Source organism: Vigna angularis, chromosome 5, assembly GCF_016808095.1.
Source record: "Vigna angularis cultivar LongXiaoDou No.4 chromosome 5, ASM1680809v1, whole genome shotgun sequence".
Classification (NCBI taxonomy): Eukaryota; Viridiplantae; Streptophyta; class Magnoliopsida; order Fabales; family Fabaceae; genus Vigna; species Vigna angularis.
In genome coordinates this window covers 21,631,034-21,655,111 of record NC_068974.1, presented here as the reverse complement: position 1 = coordinate 21,655,111, position 24,078 = coordinate 21,631,034, and the positions used below count along the sequence as shown (strand labels likewise).

The following is a 24,078-nucleotide window of genomic DNA, read 5'->3' as shown; positions in this document are numbered from 1 at the left end:
AGTCTTATTTTCCACAGATGGTAATATCTGAATAAACAAAGGTAAACAAAGATAATTGGGAGCATAACCTCCTTCAATTACTTGGGAGCATAACCTCCCTCACAAGAGCATAGCCGCCTGTCACAAGACTCAATAATCAAAAGCATGCCCTAAAAAATAGCATCTAGCTTTATTTATATTAAATATTTTCCTAGAATATAATTCTATCTACTATAATTAACTTATACTGAATATTTCCCCAGGATAAAATTTTATTTACTATAATTAACTTATACTGAATATTTCCTTAGGATATAGCTCTATTTACTATAATTAACTTATACTGAATATTTCCCTAGGATGGCCTTATTTACTATAATTATTTCCATACCTCCACTTCGTTCATCTTCAGTAAAGCTTCGGGTTCCACCAATCTTCTAGCCAACGTGGGATCCCCTTTAATGACCACCTTCTTCCCCCCTTGACTGAACACCATCATCAATTCTCCCCAGTTCATGGTCACTTCTCCCAGCTTGGCTAACCATTCCACCCCTAGTATTACATCAACTCCCCCTAATTCGAAAAGATGAAACCTCTCCTCTATCTCGGTTTCCCCTATGTTTGATCACGACCTTCTCACAGCAACCCCTGGTCTTTTTCCTCTGCCCATCTCCTAGACTCACCTGATAAGGTGGTGTGTCCTCAATGGGTAATCCCAGCTCCTTTACTAGTCATCTGCTAATGAAATTATGGCTAGCACTACTGTCAATCAAAATCAACACCTTCCTTCCCCCTTTTTGTCCCTGAAATTTTCGGCTGTGTTAGGCCTCCAGCCGAGAAAGTGGATAACTCCATTTGTTTCTGGTCTACTTCGGTCACTTCTTCAGTTTCTTCCTCTTCATTCTCCGCTAGTATAACCACCCTCAAACTCCTCTTCGGGCAATGGTAGCCGGGATTGAAAAGTCGCACCTGAAACAACGTCCCTCTTCTCTTCGTTTCAAGAACTCTGGGTACGACAGATTCCTCCTCTTCCTTCCCCTATTATCACTTCCCACCGTATTTCTCACCTTCGTCACACCGCTAATAGTGTTCCCCTCCTTCCTGACTAACCCCACACTCTCGGAAACCCCTGGTCGTCCTTGGGTATTGCGACTAGGCTCAGATCGCGTCACCGTTCCAGTCGTACGCCACTAAGAGGATTGATTCTTGGTCACACTCCAGTTCCCAGCCTTCGCACCGCCGTGAGCCTCCTCTACATCCCTTGCGATCCTCATCGCCGCCATCAATTCTTACGGATCATTGGGTCAAACTTGATTTCGGATGCCTTCTTGTAGTCCTGCGAGAAAATACCCCAATAACTGCTCTTCCGACACTCCCTTTGTCTGACCCACCAAGATTTTGAAATCTTGAATGTACTCTTTCACAGTCCCCATCTGCCTAATTGCTGCCAACCTTTCAAAGATGGTACCTTGTTCCTACCTCCGAATCTCATGATCATTTCTCCCTTCAAGCCTTCCCAAGAACGATTCTTCGCTTTATCCTTCCAAAATTTGAACCAATAGCCAGCGCTACCTTCCATACTGATGTAGGCCAGACGAACCTTTTCTTCCTTCGCCACCCCTTGCAGCTCGAAAAACTTCTCAGCCCTATTAATCCAATTCAATGGGTCGAGTCCCTCGAAGACTGGTAATTCTACCCTTTTCCTCCAATTGGGTTTCCCCTCATGGCGTTCGACTTCTCTCACTCCAACGTCTTCTTCTCGCCTTTCCCTCCGGTTCTCATTGACGGACGCTTGGCTCCCATCCGAGTTTCCCTCCTGGTTTCAGTTTCGTCTTCCCAGGATTCGCATGACTTCTTGCAAGTCTTGGCGCATCGCAGCAGAGTCTTGGCGCATCGCTACTGTCTCCGCCTTCAACCCATCCATTGTAATCTCCATGGCCTCCAGTTGCCCTTCCACTACGTTCAATCGCCCTTCGACTCTTCCCTCCATTTTGCCTTTCACTCCCAAATTGGATTCAGCAGGTCAAACCAATTTGATAGGTTTCTGGATATGAAACCTATCTAAGACAATCACTCACACACTCACAAACAAGAAATCCAACTTTAAAAGAATGGTTTTTTGTATTCAATTCAACAAAGTTCAATGTACAACCAATAAACGGGAGCCTAATCTCCCTCCACAGGACAAATGTTCCTGTCTATACAAACTAATGTCAAAAGCTACCCAAAACAATGTACCGAACTCTATTTATACAAATCCCAACTTCCCGCCTCTCCTAACTGCTAAAATAGTTAGGACATTAACTTTTCCTTCTCCTCTCATAAACTCTCCACTCCCTAACATAGTTTCTATACTGTCAATTTCAGCACAGATTAATTAGTTCTTTTTTGTCAACTCTATGCTATAATTTGTTAACTTCATGACTTACTCCCTTACATTATTATCTTAATCCCCAACTTAATTATGTTCATGTTGAAAGGAATTTTTGGCCATGAAATTAAGAAATGGAGGGACAATTGTATACGTGAAAACATTTAGAGACCAATCAACGGAGATTTCCATTTTCAGGGACAATTGTAATTTACTCATATTTTTCATGTTACTTAAAATTCTCCTAGAAATTAGCAACAACTTCAACCGAAGGAAAAGGGGAAAAACTGACAATCCCCTAAAGGCATGAAGTGAATAAATCAAATTTCCCCAAAATGAGTGAAAGTGTTATTGTTTTCCTCATCCTCTCAATCCATTGAGAAATTTACAACTATTGCATGACTAGTAGTATTGGATGTTACTCACTCATGCAAATAATTTACAGTTAGAGATGAAAGAACCAAACCTTATCAGAAAAACCATAGCCGCTACCCTTTGATGAGGAACTTGATGTGGTGCTACTGCAAACAACAAAGTAAGTAGAAGGAAAAAAATAACTTAAATGTAGTAACAGAAAAATCATTACTCTACAAGACTCCTCACAAAATAATTGGCGAGGCGCTAATTTCTCTACCTTGCTGGATTTTCAGATGGCTGAAAATCAGAATTTTCTTCAAGAACCAAATTTAGCCTATCAACTTGCACGATGATAGGCTCTGTCTGTACATTGCTCACAGACGGCAACTATAAAGCAACACAAACTGCACTTGTTAAGAAACCATACAAGTTCATTTGAATACATGAATTGCACTTGTCTCTGATCGATTTATTTCTCTGTGCCTTAATTGCACATAATTGTAATGACTAAAATGAAAAAGAAAATGGTCTAAAATAGTCTCAACTCATTGAGACCATCTTGCAAGGGAAAGGAAAGGCTAACCATTTAACCGATGATGCTCCTGCTAAATATGATCCTACATTTAGGTCATGGGACAAAGAAGATTCCATGATCATAGCTTGGTTATGAAACTTAGTGGTTCCAAAAATCATTGACACATGTATGTTTTTCAATTTAGCAAAAGCCATATGGATTGCAATAAAACAAACCTATTTTAAAGCAAAATATGTTGCAAAAATTTATGATGTGAAAGAACAACAACGAATGGTGGTTACAGATCAAAGGAAAGGAGGATCTCTTAAAAGATGGAGAGGAAAAATGAAGGAGTATGATGTAACAAGAACTATGTCTTATATTATTCATAAAGGAGCAGTTGCTCTTAAATAGAATACATAGATATAATAAGTGAAAATCCTAATTTATGATGGATATAATTTATCTCTACAATTCATATTAGCTTTTCAGGAGAGAAGTAAACATTAGCATACGAAAATTAATGAAAAATCTGCTTTATTCAACACATGTGAATGTACAAAAACAAGAGTCTTATCTAAAAAATAAATGTCACACGACACCCACAAGCATACCACAAAACCAAATATAAAGACTAAAGTAAACAATAGCTACAAACCTGTATAACCACCCAATAACTGCAAAATAAATTAATTTGAAATTGTAATTGAATATGAAATTTTACAGATTATTAAACACTTAGGCAAGACTAATAATTCAAGCTCACTGTACAACAAATATAAATATATTATCGGCCTATTAATCCTTCTAATTATGAAATATAATTAAATCTAGTTACATAATTAAAATTGTACAAGGAAATATAAACTACAACATAAATCAAGGGATTCTGACACTCCCCCTCATGTTGGTAAGTTGATGTCATCCATTCCCAACTTGCCAACAATAGACTGAAATGTAGCACCAGTTAGCCCTTTCGTCAATAAATCTGCAATTGATTTTGAGAGTATACAAATGGTGAACATGTCCCATTATCCAATTTATCCTTTATGAAGTGTTTGTCTACTTCAACATGCTTAGTTCTATCATGTTGAACTGGATTATGTGCAACATTTATTGTTGATTTATTATCACAATGTAGTCTCATAGGCTTCTTCCAATCAATCTTCAAGTCTTATAAAATTATCTTAAGCCATAGTATTTTACAAATTCCAAAGGCCATGGCTCACTTTGGCTTTGTACTTGGTCTTGCCACACCATTTTGTTTCTTGCTGACCAAGTGACTAAATTTCATCCAACAAAAGTGAAATATCAAGAGGTTGATCTTTTGTGTCTATGTAGGCTTCAAAGATCATTTCATTCCCGTTTGTAAATAGAATTCCTTTTTCCAAGAGTTCCTTCTAAGTAATGTAGAATACGATAAATAGCTTTGAGATGAGTCTCCTTTGAATTATGCATGAATTGACATTCAACCCCTAATCTCAAGCCTAGAAGAAAATAATTTCTCTCTTATTTACTCTCACTATATACATCCACTATATACACATACATACATTAATTGGATAAATTTGGAAACAAGCACTACCTATGCTAAAAAGTAAATCCTTGAAATTGTGGGATTGATGTGCTAGTAATAAAATCAAGACACAACCAATATACAAAATTCAAAACAATGGGAATCAATTCTAAAACTTCTTAAAATATCTTGACACTTCCTATCAAGTTGGTGAATAAGGGTCCTCCATTCCCAACTTGGATATGATTTTCTCAAAGTTACTACTGTTCAACCCTTTAGTAAGTATGTTTGCAAGTTGTCCATGAGTAGACACATATGAAGTGCAAATCCTATCAATGTCAAACTTTTCTTTGATAAAATGTTTGTCTAGTTCAATATGTTTAATTTTATCATGTTGCATTAGGTTGTGAACTATGTTGATTGTATATTTATTGTAACAATATAACCTCCGATTCTTCCCACTTTATCTTTAAGTCCTCCAATATAATCTTTCAACCGCCAATAGTTCACATATTCCCTCAGTCATTGCCCAAAATTCCGTTTCAGCACAATATCCAGTAGTTGATCCTACCCACAACTAACCTGCATAACGAAATCATTATATGCCTCTAGACTAGCACTATTGTGATAGGTTCAAGGGAAATGTTTATATTAGGAGAAATAAAAGGGACAGACAGTTATAACTGTCTGTGGGTAGGTTTTGTTGTCTCAGACTTTTATAAAGTCTGTGTAGGCAGTTGTTTTTAACATATTTTAGGAAAATTTGTAAAGGGAAGGCTAGGGAGAGACTAGTCCTCTCAAAAGACCAAGTCTAGTGTAACACTTTAGATTATTGTGCTGGTTTCATTGTTAATAAAGTTGTCTGGTTTTTCTGGATGAACATCCAAGAATCTGTCTTGGAAGTCTTTACAGTTTTAAATAAATCTGGGTACCTATCATTAGTATCAGAGCCACTTTCCTGGTGCTGTGGTGGCTGTGCGGCATGAACAATACAAGAATGGAGGCAAGATTGGATGGATTGGAGTGCATAGTGCAAGAATAGGAACATGAAAATCAGAGAATGTTCCTAAGGTTGGAGGAAATGCTTACAGGGTTGACGTGATTGGTGGAACGTTTCACATCCTCTGATAAACAAACAGCGGATAGAGCTTTTGTTGCCAAGGAAGGCAGTACAGGCAGTCTCAAGAATGACGAAGGGAATGAGAGTGGACGTTCAGGACTAATTGGGGAAAAATGGAGGAAGCTGGATATTCCTGTTTTTGTAGGAGAAGATGCTTATGGCTGGACTAATCGGTTGGAGAGATATTTGTGGTTGAAAGAAGTCAATGAGGAGGAGAGGAGGAGAGGATGAGGGCTATTATGGTGGCTTTGGAGGGAAAAGCCCTAAATTGGTTCCAGTGGTGGGAGACTTGTTATCCGAATCCCACATGGGGGAGGCTTTCAAAGAGGCAGTTGTTCAACGGTTCCAACCAACAATGCTTCAAAATCCTTTTGGAGTCTTGATTAGGCTTAAACAAATTGGGCAGGTAGGAGAGTATATTGAACAATTTGAGCAATATGCCGGATTCTTGAAAGGTATAAGGCAAGATTATTTGACTGACATTTTTCTGAATGGATTGAAGGACGAAATAAAGGCAGAGGTTAAGTTGTATGAGCCCAAGAGCCTTGCTGAGTTAATGATGAAGGCTCAAATGGTGGAGGAAAAGGTTAGAGTCACCACCAAGGGGGACTCGCTCACTACTTCAAAGTAACACCTACAGACAATTGCCATTTACTTGTAGTTACTCAAAGGAAGGGGGAAATTCAGTGGGTTTTACGAACTCCAACAGAGGAAGTGGAGAAAGCAGTGGCTGTCTGAGCACCATCAATAGTTCTCCTGCTGGGACTCAACAAGGAGGGGCATCATTGAGGATCTGTTGCCTGCATTCATAAAGAAGTTTTGGACTTTCACCTTGAGGATAAGGTGCACCTTCATGGAGGGGGTGTTGATAGGTTTGATACAGTTTACAAAATAAGGAAAAAGGAAGTTAGTTCGTACAGTTGAAAACACCTCTCATCCATTGAAAACAGCTAGGAAGATGTTACTACCATCAATAAGGAATTTCCTGCTTTTCACCTTTAGGACAAGGTGAAACTTCATGGAGAGGGTATTGATAGGTTCAAGGGAAATGTTTATATTAGGAGAAATAAAAGGGACAGACAGTTATAACTGTTTGTGGGTAGGTTTCGTTGTCTCAGACTTTTATAAAGTCTGTGTAGGAAGTTGTTTTCAGTAGTTAGGAAGTTTTGTAAAGGGAAGGCTAGGGAGAGTCTGGTCCTCTCAAAAGACCATGTCTAGGGTAATAGTTTAGATTACTGTGCTTGTTTCATTTTTAATAAAGTTGTCTGGTTTTTCTGGATGAACATCCAAGAACCTGTCTCGGAAGTCTATACAGTTTTAAATAAATCTAGGTACCTATCATATTGTTTCTTTTGAACAAAATTCCTCTTCTTGATGTTCCTTTCAATTACCGAACAATTCTAAGAACAACTTGTAAATGTGTTTTCCTTTGGTTAATGAATAAATTTGCTACTAGACCTACATCAAATCCAATATGTGGTCTAGTGTGAGATAGACAAATTAGTCTTCTCACATGTCTCTATTACATTTTGTTGGAAGTCCCACATCGACTAGAGATAAGGCAAATTCATAGTTTATAAGTGGGTGCAAACCTCACCCTACAAGCCGATTTTGTGGGCTTTGAGTTATTGTTAGATATATTATATCTTTTATCTTTTAGTTAGTTTGTTATTATTTCTCATTTGTATTTTGGGCTTAGCCCATATTTCTTCTATTATAAATAGAGAACCATATGTGTGTTAACACAAGGGAGATCAATCTAATATATAGTTTTTCACTATATTCAACATGGTATCAGAGCCATGGTTAGAGTCTATCCTAGCAATTTCTAAGTGGGCATTCTATTCTTCTATTCCACCCGCTATCGGGCCGTTATCGGACCACCCAATTTCTACTATCACACACGAGATGTCTATACCTCGGCGTGAAGGGGGTGTGTTGGAGTCCCACATCGACTAGAGATAAGGTTAATTCTTAGTTTATAAGTGGGTGCAAACCTCATCCTACAAGCCGGTTTTGTGGGGTTGAGTTAGGCTCAAAGTCCACTACTAACATGCGACTGGCTACACTGAGAAAATGGAGGTCGGCCGCCGGCAGACAGCAGAGACCACTATAAGAGGATCAGAGAACCTGCTCTGGTACCATGTTGAATATAGTGAAAAACTATATATTAGATTGATCTCCCTTGTGTTAACACACATATTTCTTCTATTATAAATAGAGAACCATATGTGTGTTAACACAAGGGAGATCAATCTAATATATAGTTTTTCACTATATTCAACATGGTACCAGAGCAGGTTCTCTGATCCTCTTCTAGTGGTCTCTGCTGTCTGCCGGCGGCCGCTGCCATGGTCGCCGGCAGCCCTACAGTTTCAGTCGGCAGTCCATTTTCTCTTCTTCTTAGTGCAGCCAGTCTCTTCTGCCGTCGACCATCGCCGCTTTCCGCTGCCGTCGCTGCTATCGCTGTCGCCGCCACTTTTCGTGGCCAACCACCGTCGCCGCCGCCGCCGCCGCTGGCCACCGCCGGCCACCACCGCAGTTTTAGCCGGTGACCTGCGGATCTGGACCGTCTCTTCGAGCGACGGCCAACCACGCCGGTTTCGAGAGCCAGTTCTCAGTCACGCGCCGCCACGCAGCGCTTCTTTTCGGCCAGTCCGTCGCCGGTCGCCGGCCGCCGTCACAGTTTCGACCGGTGACCAGCAGATCTGGAGCGTCTCCTCGAGCGACGACCAACCCCGCCGGAGACAAGACCAGACTCCTCTTCACGCGCCTCCACGCGCCGCTTCTTCTCCGTCAGATCTCGGGCACGTGTTTGTCACGCGCCGCCTTCCCAGCGTCGGCATCAAATCGCGACGCTGCCGGTTGTCTCGCCGGAGTTTCCTCTCTCTGTTCTGACCCTCCATAACAGCCATTGCTGCCATCTTCGTCTGTCTTCATAGCATCTTCATCTCGTCGCACGTTCCACATCGTCGGACCTTCCTCTCGCTTCTGCGATTCTGTGCTTCGTCTCAACTACTGATGCCGCTGTCCGCGCCGTCTGCCGCTGTCCGCGCCGTATGCCGTTGTCCAGGCGCCGTATGCTTCCAACAACTGTAGGCCCCTATCCCCTCGTCAGTTAGTGATGGCACTCCCTGTAGTTTTGTCGCTTCCAGCCACTACAGGCCCCATCAGTCAGTGATGGCAATTTAGTCCCTACATTTTTATAGCAGTCAACCGCCACTGCAGTCGCTACCGCCTCAGACAGACGCAACTGCGTCAGTTCTTCTTGGGTTAGAGTTTAGCCCAATCTTCTTGTGATACACTGCTAAGTATCACACTTGGGAGTTGTCCAGCAAAGAATTTTGGACCTCCAACATGTCTTTGGATCTTTGATGCCTTTATTTCAGCATTATAGCTTAGTATTTTGTTTGTGTTTTAGTGGTCCAGCAACTGTGATATTCCACATTTCCGCCCTTCACACTAAGGGGGAGTACGTTTCCAAGACACTGCAAGTCACATATATATGGGTGTAGTCCCTGCAGTTTTGTAGATTTCAGCTACTACTGTTGATCCCGTCACCCATCCATCATTGATGATGATTTAGTGTAGTCCCTGCAGTTTTGTAGCTCTTAGCTTTTAGCTACTACTGTTGATCCCGTCACTCATCCATCATTGATTGGGAATCAGTCCTTGTAGTTTGTCATTGTCCATCACTGCTCTCCTTCATCCACTTTTGAAGTTGAAGTTTCACAAGCTGTTGTTAGTCCATCTATGTTTGCCTCACACTCTTGAAGACAAATCATCTAGTTCGACACTGAGTTCATCTATTCCAAGCTTAGTTCATACAATCTGTATGCTCCAGCTTGAGGGGGAGTGTTAGATATATTATATCTTTTATCTTTTAGTTAGTTTGTTATTATTTCTAATTTGTATTTTGGGCTTAGCCCATATTTCTTCTATTATAAATAGAGAACCATATGTGTGTTAACACAAGGGAGATCAATCTAATATATAGTTTTTCACTATATTCAACAAGGCTTAAAGTCCACTTCTAACATGGTATCAGAGCAATGTTGGAAGTCCCACATCGACTAGAGATAAGGTCAATTCATAGTTTATAAGTGGGTGCAAACCTCACCCTACAAGCCGGTTTTGTGCGGTTGAGTTAGACTTTAAACCCACTTTCTAATATGGTATTAGAGCCTATCGGACCACCCAATTTCTACTATCACGCACGAGATGTCTATACCTCGGTGTGAAGGGGTTGTGTTGGAAGTCCCACATCGACTAGAGATAAGGCCAATTCATAGTTTATAAGTGGATGAAAACCTCACCCTACAAGCCAGTTTTGTGGGGTTGAGTTAGGCTTAAAGTCCATTTCTAACATGGTATCAGAGCCAGGTTAGAGCCTATCCTAGCAAGTTCTAAGTGGGCATTCTATTCTTCTATTCCACCCGCTATCGGGCCGTTATCGGACCACCCAATTTCTACTATCACGCACGAGATGTCTATACCTCGGCGTGAAGGAGGTGTGTTGGAAGTCCCACATCGACTAGAGATAGGCCAATTCATAGTTTATAAGTGGGTGCAAACATCACCCTACAAGCCGGTTTTGTGGGGTTGAGTTAGGCTTAAAGTCCACTTCTAACACATTTCTTTATCCATAACAACATTATCCTCTGTACTTCCCAACTTTAACTTTGGATCAGCATATCTATTTGTTGGCTTAGAGGCTATTTTACCAATTTCTTATGATAGATTAGTAATGTATTGTTGCTGAAATATGAAGATCCCTTTCTCAGAATGGGCTGCTTCAACTTTTGAAAACTATTTCAACTTTCCTAAGGTCTTGATTTCAAATTCTTTTGCAGGATATTGGCTCAACCTTTGTTGCTCCTTTTCATCATTTCTAGTTATAGTGATATGATGTAAGTTCATCTTATATTTTGAACGAACGCAAGATGTTTGGTTAATGTTGCTTAAGAAAACTCCAACAAGATTCTCACTCTGACATTAAGATAACCAAGAGATTATCTAGATGTGAAGGTGCACTTTCAAAGGAGTTCAATGATAGGAGTAGATGATTCAATTGACAAAATAAAGAACACAAGATAACACCGACAACATACATTACAAAAGCAAAAATTGGACAAGAACATATATGAACTTGAAATAAAGAACGAAAGAGGGAGAGAAAGGAAATAGAAGGGGATAGGGAAGGTGCCATGCCACTTGGGGGGATAGACTAACCCAAGATGAGTGATGGTTGTCACCAGTTGAACCAAGGTTCAAGATAAGAACAAGGGGTAGACTCACTCTCAATAAGAGGCACTCACAACCAAAATTAGCTACAATAACTCTACTTCTTCATTCAACAACCCATTACAAGTGTAGAGGAAGTCCTCTTAAATAGGCAAAGAGAGTGACCTCCTAGCAATAATACAAAGTAAGAGGTCTCCCTAGAAAAATAAAAGAGTATCTTTCTAGAAGCCTAGTGATTAGGAGAGGGAGAATATTCTCTGCCCATTACAAAATCATCAAAAAGGTGTATTCTCTCCCCTCCAAGTGCGCATGGTGGCTCCACTCTAAGATGCACTTTTCGCTACTTCTAAGATGCTCTCCTTTTCCACTTCTAAGGTGTCTTCTTAGCAACTAGGGGTGTGGTGAGAACACTCCCTTGGGCTAGGCTCCTCATAAGCCCATCATTCTTCTACAAGGAAGCATCCTCAAAAGGTGATGTGCCACTAGCAATCCTACAAAACACAACACAAACATGATTTTAATTTTATGACAAAAACTAAACCAAGTAAAAGAAGGAAGGTGAAGAATCTTCCCTTCTAAACATGTTTATTTTTCCCTAAGAACTTCCCTCCATCTTTGGTAGGGGTTAGGGGTTCATCATGATATCATCTGCATAGACCAATAGAATTGTTACTCCTTCTGAACCCAAATGCTTGATAAACAAAGTGCGGTCCCCTTAACTTTGTTTGTATTTAAGGCTCATCATGAATTTTGTGAATCTCCCAAACCCTACTCTAGGTGACTGTTTCAACCTATATAGTGCTTTCCTTAGCTTGAAAATGTGTTGGCCTTAATATGCCTTGTATACGTAGATGGTACCTTTATATATGTTTCCTCTTCAAGATCCCTATGTAGAAATGCATTTTTCACATCAATTTTATGCAGGTTCCAATAATAGTTTGTAGCAAAGACAAAAATTACTCGGCTGTGTTCATTTTTGCAATTGGTGCACGGTCTCCAATTAATGGTTGTGGTTCTATTTTTAAAAGCAATTGGGAGATTTAAATTTTTATCTGCCTATGCAATAGGTTCTATAGAAGGGAGTTTGTTACCAATAAGATCATCACAATTAGTAGAATTAAGATGTATAGAAACAGACAAATTTACCTCATGTAATGATAGAGGGTTGAACTCTTGAACATGAGTAGATACCCTTTCCTCTTCTGGTATACACCAGAATTTTTCCAAACTTTGTATCACCATGTGGTTTAATAACTAGTCCTATAGATTTAGATATTTGACCTATAAAGTTAGGACTTTTATCCACTTCTACTCTCTTCCTTTTGGCTTTAGTTTCAATACGATTACTCTTTCAAATCTCATTTTCTAATAAAAAAATAGATTTAGAAATATAAAGGCTCGTCATCTTTCTCTCTTAAAATCTCCCTCTAAAGATAAGGATGATTAAAATAGCTAACTTGCTCATTAAAGATGACATCCCTTGACACAATTTTTTTTGGAAGGAGGATGAAAGCACTTATACACATTTTATGTGACAAAATAATCTAAGAGAACACATTTAATAGCCCTTGGGTCAAATTTTTCCCTTTTCTGTATGCGAACATGTACAAATGATACACACTCAATTACTCTTGGTGGAAAGTGTAGTGTAAGAGTTATGTATGGATAGAATGAGTGTAGAACTTCTATTGGACTTTTTAAAGAAAAAATAGTAGAAGGTAATTTATTATAATTAAGTGGTAGTGAGTATAGCTTCCCCTAAAAACTTTTTGGAACAATATTTTGAAAACAGAGTGCTCTATTTTGTCTAGTAAGTTCCCATTTTTCAGTTCAACAACTCCATTTGGTTAGGGTGTTTATATACATGAGGATTCATGAATTATCCCTTTCATGTGAAAGAAATATTCTAAGGTATGTTTGAAATAACCTTTAGCATTACTAGACCTAAACCCTAAACCATAATTGATTCTTAATCAACGACAAATTGCATAGCAACAAAACTAACCTCAGATTTGTGTTTGAGAAAATATTGGGTTACCCTTATGTAATCATCAACACAGGTGATAAACCATTTAACCCTTGAAACATTGGGAACTTTAGAAGGACCTTACGTATCAATATGAACAATTTAAAATGGAGAAGTGCTTATTTTACTCATAGGAAAAGGTACATGTTTGTGTTTAGACAACTCATACACCTTACAATGTAGATTTAAGTTTCTAAAGAAGGAATGAAACAAAAAGCTTTATAACATGAAATGAAGGATGTCGTTGATGGACAATGTAAGAACTAAATATTTGTGTTAGAAATGAATCTATAAGCACTCAACACTGAAGGCTACAATTTAACAATGAAGGCTGAAATTAGGTTTATACAGCAATGAAGGCCGTAATTAAATCATACAAAACTACATACATGTAATATATATATATATATATATATATATTAATTGGATAAATTTGGAAACAAGCACTACCTATTTTAGGAAACAAATCACTAAGATTGTGTGCTTGATAAGCTTGTAATAAAATCAAGATACAACCAATATATAGAATTAAAAACAATAGGAATTAAATTTGAAACTTCCTAAAATGTATCGACACCTACAACATAGGCAATGTCAAGCCTAGTGTGAGACAAGTAGATCAATTACTTGACCAACCTTTGATAAAAATTTCGGTCCACAGTCACGTCTTCAATTAATTCACCAAGATTTTTGTTTTGTTCAGTAGGTGTCTCCATTGGTTTGCATCCTATTTTACCAGTTTCAACTAATAATTTTAGCATATATTTTTGTTGAGAGATGAAAATACCATGATGGGAATAAGCCACTTCAATGCCCTAGAATTATTTCAAATTCTGTTATCAAATATTTTAAAGGCTTCCATTCCTACCTGATCATTTCCTATTACAACTATATCAGTGTAGTAACTCCCATTGAAGCTAAATGTTGGAAAAACAGTGTATGGTCACCTTGGTATTACTTATATCCCATGGTCTTCATTAAAGTAGTAAACCTCCCAAATCGTGTTCTTGGAGATTGTTTCCCCATGGTCTTCATTATAGTAGTAAACCTCCCAAATCGTGTTCTCGGAGATTGTTTCAATCCATAAAGTGTCTTCCATAGTTTACACACCTTCCTTTCCTCGACTTTAAACCCAACCGGGACCTCCATGTAAACTTCTTTTTCAAGATTTTCATGCAAAAAGGCATTTTTGATATCAAATTGTTGCAAACTCCATCTATAGTTAGTTACCAAAGACAATAAAATTTTAACCGTATTCACTTTTTCAACAAGTGAAAAAGTTTCAACATGGTCAATCCCATATGATTGAGTATATCCCTTAGCTACTAATTTTGTCTTATACCTTACTAATGTCCCATTTGCCTTGTATTAAAAATTAAATGCCCACTTATATCCAACAAGATTTTTTTCTTTTAGTAGATCCACCAACTCCCTCCTTACTATTCAAGGTCTCATCCACACTAGAATAGTGATAGTATTTAGATGACCAATAAAGCTTTTAAGATTACTGGATAGTTTGTCATAAGACACAACATATTAGACTCAATAGATAGTGGAGTATTAATAGGACTTAATTTTAGGAAAATGATGTTATCTATCAAGAATTAATTTTCCTTATCTTCAATGCATGAACTTTCCTCCTGAAGATAAGGTTGAAAATATTGTGTAGGCATTGGAGAAGAATGATACACGGAAACTAGTCATCCTACCAAATGTGGAAAAATTTGTTGGGCACATATGGGTTTACACAATAAAATACAAGGTTAATGGGACTATTGGGAGGTATAAGGTCAGGCTGGTGGCCAAAAGGTTTATTCAAACTTATAGTAATTTTGTCTTTGGCACATGTATGGGTCGAAACAGTCTCCTAGAGCATGATTTGGGACATTCAGCAAAGTCATGATAACTCTTAAATGCAAATAGAGACAAAGGCACTACATGTTATTTATCAAGCATTCTAATTCAAGTGGAGTAACATTTCTATTGGTCTATATGGATGATATTATTGTACTGGAAATGATGAAAAGGAGCAACAAAAGTTGACTCACTTAGCCAAAGAGTTTGAAATTAAGACACTAGGAAAGTTAAAAAATCTTTTCGGAATTGAAGTAACCAATTCCAAGAAAGTGATCTCCATATCTCAACAAAATTACATGAATGACCTATAAACCAACAAGTACACCTATTGATCCTAAGACACAGTTGGGAACTACATAGGATGATGTTGCTTGTGACAAGAGACTTGTAGGAAGACTTATTTATCTATCTCATATTGGACCAAATATTGCTTTTTTAGTCAGTCTAGTCAGTTAATTTATGATCAACCAAAGGAAGCACATTTACAATATGCTCTTATAATTGTTCAATATTTGAAATGGACACCAAAATGAGGAATTTTGTTTAAAAGAAACGAGAATGCTAGTCTTGAGATGTATATTGATGTTGATTATGCGTTTTCACTTATTGATAGAAGGTCAACATTGGATATTGGATCTTCTTGTATGGAAACCTAGTAACTTCAAAGATTAAAAACAAAGTGTGGTAGCTAGATTTAGTACCAAAGCAAAGTTTTGAGCAGTGACTCACGGGATATGTGAATTTTATGGTTGAAGATTATAGCAGAAGACTTAAAGATAAAGTGGGATGAAAAATAAATTTGCAATCAACAAAGCTCACAATCCAGTACACATGATAGAACTAAACATATCTAAGTAGACACACATTTTATCAAAGAAAAGCTTGATGGTAGCTTGATTTCAATTCCTTATGTGTGATCTCCAGGATAGCTTGTAGACGTACTCACCAAGAGGCTAAACAACTGTAACTTTGAAATAATTATATCCAAGTTGGGAATAGAGAACACTTATTCACCAGCTCGACAGAGAGTGGCTAGATATTTTAGGAAGTTATAGATTTTAATTCTATCAGTTTTAATTATGTATAATGGTTGTATATTGATTTTATTACTAGCAGATCATTCCTTCAATCTCAGGGATTTGTTTCCTAGAATAGGTTGTGCAAGTTTACTAAATTATCCAATCAATGTATCGCTATATATCAAATGTATATAATCATAATGAATAAGAGAGAAATTATTTTCTTCTAATCTTGAGAGCTTTTAAATTCCGTATCAAATTCAGCTAACTAATTTTTTTATCGGTTTAGCTTGGTTTGGGCTTGATGGAAATTTTATACAAGATAAACAAAATTGAATCAATCAATTTTGATTTAGATTCTATTCAATCAATTTTGATTTAGATTTTATTCTCCCCTGAGCTAAAAAAGAAACCTATTTCTGAGGACTCCATGTAATTTAAAAAAGAAAACTGGTAATCATCTACTCTACGCTACAAAATTTATGAACCCGTTTTACTTGGAGTGAAAATCAATAATAATTCAAGAAATTACAATTATCAGTCATTTTAGTCTTAAATTATAATAATGAATCATTTTAGTCCTAAAATGGCAAAAAAGAACGATTTTGGAAACTGCTATTAGTTAGTCCATAATAACACTAAGACCTGTCAAAAACCATGATTGACGTGGTAGTAATTGTCGTGATATATTTTAGGATGTTTTTATATTTGATGGGCTGTATTTATGCAACAGTTATGTGCTGCATTTATTAGGTTTATTTATGTATGATTGATCCCGTAATCATAGGGATCTGTTTCTTAGAATTAACAGTCTGCATTTCCTAAAATATGCAGCTAACCCATGTATATTTATAGAGGTCAATAACCTCATAATGAGAATAAGAAAGAAATAATATTCCTTCTAAATTTGAGATGGTATCAGAGCTCCCGATCCCTGGGAGTCTCTGACCGTGCCACCAAACTGCAGCCGCAGCCTTCATTGCTGTGCGATCTATAACCTAAAATCGCAGCCTTTATTGTTGCGCCCCGGGGCTAGCCTTCATTGCAGCGTAACTCCTTCCACCTTGATTCCTCCTTGATATGGCTAAAGTAGTGAATCTGGAAACTGGGGACAGTCCCCAAACCACTAGAGAAATGCAGAATATTCATTCCACTTATAGGTTAAATGGGAAGAACTATCTCAAATGGTCTCAAATCATTAAGACCATCTTGAAAGGTAAAGGGAAGATCAGTCACCTGACTGGTAATGCACCAGATGAGACTGATCCCAAATTCAAATCATGGGATGAAGAAGACTCCATGATCATGGCATGGCTATGGAATTCAATGGTCCCAGAAATCAGTGATACTTGTATGTTTCTGAAATTAGCAAAAGAAATTTGGGAGGCAGCTGAACAAACTTACTCTAAGGCCAAGGATGCTGCTCAAATTTATGATGTAAAAGTGAAGACTGTGGCTGCCAAACAGGGAAATAAATCAGTCACAGAATATGCCAATCAACTCAAGTCTCTATGGATGGAACTGGATCACTATCGAGTTATAAAAGCAAAATGCTCAGAAGACTCAGCAATTCTAAAGGAGTATATTGAACAAGATAGGGTCTATGATTTTTTGATAGGCCTAAACCCTGAATATGACCAAGTTCGAATCCAAATCCTGGGAAAAGAAAAGGTTCCAGGGCTTAATGAAGTGGTGGCCATTATCCGGAGTGAAGAAAGCAGGAGAGGGCTGATGCTGGAAACCTCAACCACCGAAAATTCTGCAATGATAGCTGAAGGAGGAACAATCATGATTGCCAACCAAAAAAAAACTGGGTTCCCAATATGGAGAAAAAACATGAGGAGGTTTGGTGTACTCATTGTAATAAGCTACGCCACACAAGGGAAAAGTGTTGGAAATTACACGGAAAACCCCCAAGCCGAGAATGGAGGCTAAAAGATGGAAAGATCTCAACCCGAGAATGGGGGCCAAAAAACCCAAGCCGAGAGTGCGGGCAAAAAGGAGGCGTATACAAAAAAGGAGGGCAGGGGCAAGCATATATTGTTAATGGTCAAAGTGAAGAATCTGTACAGTTGAATCATGAAGAGATAGAACGGGTAAGAGCCTTTCTTAGTAAATTGGAGAAGCCCACCAGTACAGGTACGTGTACATTGACATACTTTGGTAAGTTTCCATTTCTGTTTGGGCTCAATGTTTCAGATACACCATTTACTTATAACTGCAGCCGGACAAGGAGAGGTCCAACTAAGCCCATCCATGACCTTAAAAAATGTCCTTCATGTCCCTAAACTATCACCAACTTGATTTCCATACAAAAACTTACCAAAGATCTTTCATGTAATGTTGTCTTTTACAGCAACGCTTGTATCTTGCAGGACACGAACTCGGGGAGGACGATTGGACATGCTAGAGAATGGAATGGCCTATACTACATGGAGAACCCTAATCTGCCTACCAAGAGTCTTATATCTACATCCATCATGACCAATAAAGAGAAAGCTCAACTTCATCATTACCGGCTAGGACATCCATCATTCCGTGTTATAAAAGTGTTGTTCCCTTCCCTCTTTAAAAATTTAAATGTGGAGAGTCTCCATTGTGAGGTGTGTGAGTTTGCAAAACACAAGCGTGTACCTTTTCCCATTAGCAATAAGATGAGTTCTCTCCCGTTTTCTCTTGTTCACACTAATGTATGGGGTCCTGCCCATGTTCCTAATATTTCAGGTGCTAAATGGTTTTTAACATTCATTGATGATTGTACCCGGGTTACTTGGGTGTTTTTATTGAAACAAAAATATGAAGTTAGCTCTATGTTTATCCAATTTGTCTCAATGATTAAAAATCAATTTGGGGTCAGTATCAAAAGAATTAGGTCTGACAATGCCAAGGACTACTTTAACCTTGTACTAAACTCTTTTTGCCAAAGGGAAGGGATAATCCATGAGTCCTCATGTGTAAACACACCTCAACAGAATGGGATTGCAGAAAGGAAAAATGGGCACCTATTAGATCAAACTAGAGCTCTACTTTTTCAAAACCATGTTCCTAAGAGATTTTGGGGGGAAGCCCTTCTTACTGCCACCTATCTAATTAATAGGTTACCCACTAAGGTTTTAAACTCTAATGCATTGTTCTCTTGAGTGGATTTGAGGGAGAGTAATTGAGGGGATTTGAAGATAAATTTTTTTGTCCTTTATTTGAGTGAATTTGGAAGTAAATGAGAGTGGATTTGGAAGTAAATTTTTTTAATTTGTCACGTCAATAAAATTCTATACTAATTCTTACAAACTTTACTTCCAAATTCACTCTCATTTACCTCCAAATTCACTCTCATTTACCTTCAAATTCACTCAAATAAACAACAACAAAATTTATCTTCAAATTCTCTCAAATCCCTTCAATTACTCTCTCCCAAATCCACTCAAGAGAACAAGGCCTAAAAGTCCCATGGAAGTTCTATCCTCGTTCTACCCACACTTAGATCCTACAAATAACCTTCAACCTAGAATATTTGGGTGTGTATCCTTTGTGCATATTCATAGTAATGAAAGGGGAAAGTTGGATCCTAGGGCTGTCAAGTGTGTCTTCTTAGGGTACTCTACCACACAAAAAGGGTACAAATGTTTTCAACCCCTCTCAAAAAGATTCTATGTGTCAAGAGATGTCACCTTCAACGAACAAGAAAGCTACTTTAAACAACCTCATCTTTAGGGGGAGAATGTAAGACAGGAAGATGAGACTCTCATGTCCCCAAATATGACGTTTGGACCTGAAATTGGCCCAGAAATTGACCCTGAAACTACTCCTGCACCTGAACCAGCAAAACAGCCTGCACCTGCAACTCCTGCACCTGAACCAGCAAAACAGCCTGCACCTGCAACTCTTGCACCTGAACCAGCAAAACAGCCTGCACCTGCACCTGATGGAGGCGGAAAGTTTGGGAAAAATCTGCTATATTCAAGGAAAGAAAAGGCCATTCAAGGATTCGGCAATGTCCAAGAATCCAACCTACCGTCACTGCATGAGGTAACACCTTCAAATCCTATAAATTTAAGTGATTCTAATGAGCTTTTGTCTGAAAATCTAGAAGCACAGGTGGACCAAACTTTGGACCTGCCTATTGCCCTTAGAAAGGGAACTAGAACATGCACCCAACAACCACTTTACCCACTGTCAAATTTTTTATCCTTTGAAAAATTCTCTCCTACTCATAAAACTTTTCTCAATAACCTCAACTCCACACACACACCTTCCTCTGTATCTGAAGCATTGTCTGACAGGAAATGGAAACATGCCATGGATGTGGAAATGGATGCGTTAAACAAAAGTAGAACCTGGGAACTTGTCACTCTACCTCCTGGAAAAAAACCAGTTGGATGTAAGTGGGTATATACAATAAAGTATAGGGCTGATGGGACCATTGAACGTCACAAGGCAAGGTTGGTAGCTAAAGGCTTCACTCAAACCTATGGAGTTGATTACTTGGAGACATTTGCCCCGGTTGCTAAGATGAACACGGTCAGAGTAATATTGTCATTGGCGGCTAATAATGATTGGGATCTGCAGCAATTTGATGTGAAGAATGCTTTTTTGCATGGAGATCTTGAAGAAGAAATATACATGGAATTGCCCCCTGGTTACAATGATCAGGTTGCTGCTGGAACTGTTTGCAAACTAAGAAAGGCTCTATATGGGCTAAAACAATCTCCAAGAGCATGGTTTGGAAGATTTACCAAGGTCATGACAGGTCTGGGCTACAAACAGAGCCAAGGAGATCACACATTATTTATCAAACATTCAGTTTCAGGGGGAGTAACACTTTTATTAGTGTATGTAGATGATATTATAGTAAGTGGGGACGACAAGCAGGAACAACAAGTGTTAAGTGAGTGTCTTGCCACTGAATTTGAGATCAAGACGCTAGGGAGGCTTAAATATTTTTTGGGAATTGAAGTGGCTCATTCCAAGAAAGGGATCTTCATATCTCAACAAAAGTATATTACTGATCTGCTTAAAGAAACAGGGAAGACAGGCTGCAGACCAGCAAGTACTCCAGTTGATCCAAATATAAAATTGGGAAGTATGGAGGAGGATATTGCGGTGGACAAGGAAATGTATCAAAGACTTGTGGGCAGACTTATTTACTTATCTCATACTAGACCAGACATTGCCTTTGCTGTAAGTCTAGTCAGCCAATTTATGCACCAACCAAAGGAAGCTCATCTACAAGCTGCCCTTAGGATTGTTCAGTACTTAAAAGGAACCTCCGGAAGAGGAATTTTGTTCACGCGGAACAAGAGTGTAAGTCTTGAAGCATATACAAATGCGGACTATGCAGGGTCAGTTGTAGATAGAAGGTCAACCACGGGATACTGCACCTTCCTTGATGGAAACTTAGTCACTTGGAAGAGTAAAAAACAGAGTGTAGTGGCTAGATCAAGTGCTGAAGCAGAATTTCGTGCAATGGCCCACGGAATATGTGAACTTCTATGGCTGAAGATTATATTGGAAGACTTGAAGATAAAGTGGGACGAACCTATGAGTTTCTATTGTGACAATAAATCTGCAATTAGCATAGCTCACAATCCGGTTCAACATGATAGGACTAAACATATTGAAGTCGATAGACACTTTATCAAGGAAAAACTTGACAGTGGCATGATTTGCACACCATATGTGTCCACTCAGAACCAACTTGCGGACATCCTCACCAAGGGCCTGAACTGCAGTAAATTTGAAGGGATTATATCCAAGCTGGGAATGGAAAACACCTATTCACCAACTTGAGGGGGAGTGTCAAAAACCATGATTGACGTGGTAGTAATTGTTGTGATATATTTTAGGATGTTTTTATATTTGATGGGCTGTATTTATGCAACAGTTATGTGCTGCATTTATTAGGTTTATTTATGTATGATTGATCCTGTAATCATAGGGATCTGTTTCTTAGAATTAACAGTCTGCATTTCCTAAAATATGCAGCTAACCCATGTATATTTATAGAGGTCAATAACCTCATAATGAGAATAAGAAAGAAATAATTTTCCTTCTAAATTTGAGAAGACCCATCAATTTTTCTTTTGGATAAACACGGAATTTGTATGGATTAATCATCCCAAGAAGTAATGACTAAACATAACCTATGAAGACCGTAAGTTACACGGTAAGCATTCTCCCCTAGCATAGTTTATTCCAGACTCAAAGTGACAACCAAGAATTGAAGCCTAGTTAAGACACATCAACTTAATACTTAAAGCTTTGGAAGTTCTGAGTCACTTTAATCCCTAAGTTTAGTTCCCACTAATCAATTTCATCCCTCATTTTACTTGAAAAACACATTGACTGTGGTCATCAAATTCAGAGAATAAATTAACTGATCGGAAATGTTCGGGGACAAGTGGTGCCAATTTTATGAAACTAAATTTGCTTCACAAAACTACCAGCTTCAACAGCAGGGCCTAATTCTAGACTCGTTTTACTTGTGCATTGTGATTCTGAGGAACCAACATCAAAAAGAGCAAAACTAATTAGTGAAAGTGAAAATCGACAAACCATGATCTCCAATTTGCCAACTTTGGCGGTGGTGACACTGAGCATGGGTGGAAATCCAAGGCTGGAATGCAACGCATCCCCATCCAACTCTGAACGCAAAACTCAAAATTCAAAATCGACACCAATTCCAATCATCACAAACCCTAATTCAGAATTGAGAAAAGGAAAAAAGAGAAATTGAATTTAGAATGGACCTAGATTTGAAAGCTGAGCAGTGCGACCCTGCAACTTGAACTGGTCTCGGGAGAACGATTTGAGCCAATACTTGAGAGTGTACTCCAAAGCTTTTGCCATGATCGACTCCATGTCTGAGAACTTCGGAAAAGCCCCGAACGAGAAGCTTCAAAAAATATTCTTCGAGAATTTAGTCATAGCAGAATCGACATTGACAATGTGGGCATTGCATAGATCGCGATGCAGTGCAGTGTGCAATGAAAAAGGCAAAACGAGAAAGACATTGATTAAATGGGTTTGGGTCGGAGCATTCGGGTCCGAGAGAATTTGGATTTTCTTTCTGGTTATTTTTTGAGAGACAATGAAAAGATGTGGGTTGATGCGGCCAAACCACGTGCCGGAAGATTGTGAGTACAATTTGCAGTGATGAGGGAGAAGGAGATAGGTGTGGCACGTGCGAGTGGGAGTTAGTTAAATTCTAGCGGGAGAAGAGAGATAGTTTTTATTAAAAGCGGTCAAAAGCCATGATTCGGTGGGCCCTTCGAAAGTTAGTTATGACACATTAAAATCCAAATATCATATGTTGAATCACTTAACTTATATTGAATTGTTATTAAAAATTAATTATTTTTTATCGATGACTCCACAGAAAGCTTTTTTACGCTCTCGATCTTTCTATTCGAGATACTATTCCTCGGTTTCAAAATGTTAACAAGTGTAGATATGGTCCAATATCTACCAATAGTCTCAAACACACATCAACAAGATTCATGCAATCAACCAAGAATTACATCACGAATCAACATCAATAGTTATGTTTTCTCATCCTCTAACCTACTTGTATCCTATTGTTTATTTAACCTCCTCACATCCATCTTGTCTCTTTCTACAAGCCTTATAAATACAACTACATTTAAGTTTAAAACTTTACGACCTGACCACCCTCTCCCTGCTTCCACAAACCTTACAAGTTTACTTTGCTTAAGCTTAAAACGTTACCGTCAAAACTCGTTTTCCCTACTTTTATAAGTCTTACGAGTAAAAACTTTGACACAAAACACATTGCAACTTAGCCTAAAGCCTTACAAGTGAAACAAACTTCCCATTCCCTGCCTCACACAAGAAAAAGGGACAAAATTTGGCTTTACACTTACAGCAATACAAGAACCTAATACAACCAACCACACCAATAATTCAACTATCTCAACCACTAGTAACTCAATCATTCTTATATACAATTCAGCTTTCACATTACATAACTTCGAAAACAACAGTATATTATTCTAAAACCACAAATACAACTCGCATAACATGCATAACTTTGAATAACATGTATAGTTTAGCAAAAC

At 38.3% G+C, this 24,078-nt stretch overlaps 1 protein-coding gene across 1 annotated transcript in view; it reads right to left on the bottom strand.

Moving 5' to 3' along the window:
* LOC108339272 (uncharacterized) overlaps positions 1 to 23,182 on the bottom strand; it is a 74,400-nt gene extending 51,218 nt beyond the window's left edge. Inside the window, exons 1-4 of the mRNA XM_052877782.1 lie at positions 22,750 to 23,182; positions 22,556 to 22,644; positions 2,985 to 3,094; positions 2,817 to 2,871 (exon numbers count right to left, since the gene is read on the bottom strand). Of these exons, the coding sequence (XP_052733742.1) occupies positions 2,817 to 2,871; positions 2,985 to 3,094; positions 22,556 to 22,644; positions 22,750 to 22,861 (366 nt within the window). The 5' untranslated portion in view covers positions 22,862 to 23,182. The remainder of the gene's footprint in view (positions 1 to 2,816; positions 2,872 to 2,984; positions 3,095 to 22,555; positions 22,645 to 22,749) is intronic.
* Between the last annotated feature and the right edge of the window lie 896 nt (positions 23,183 to 24,078).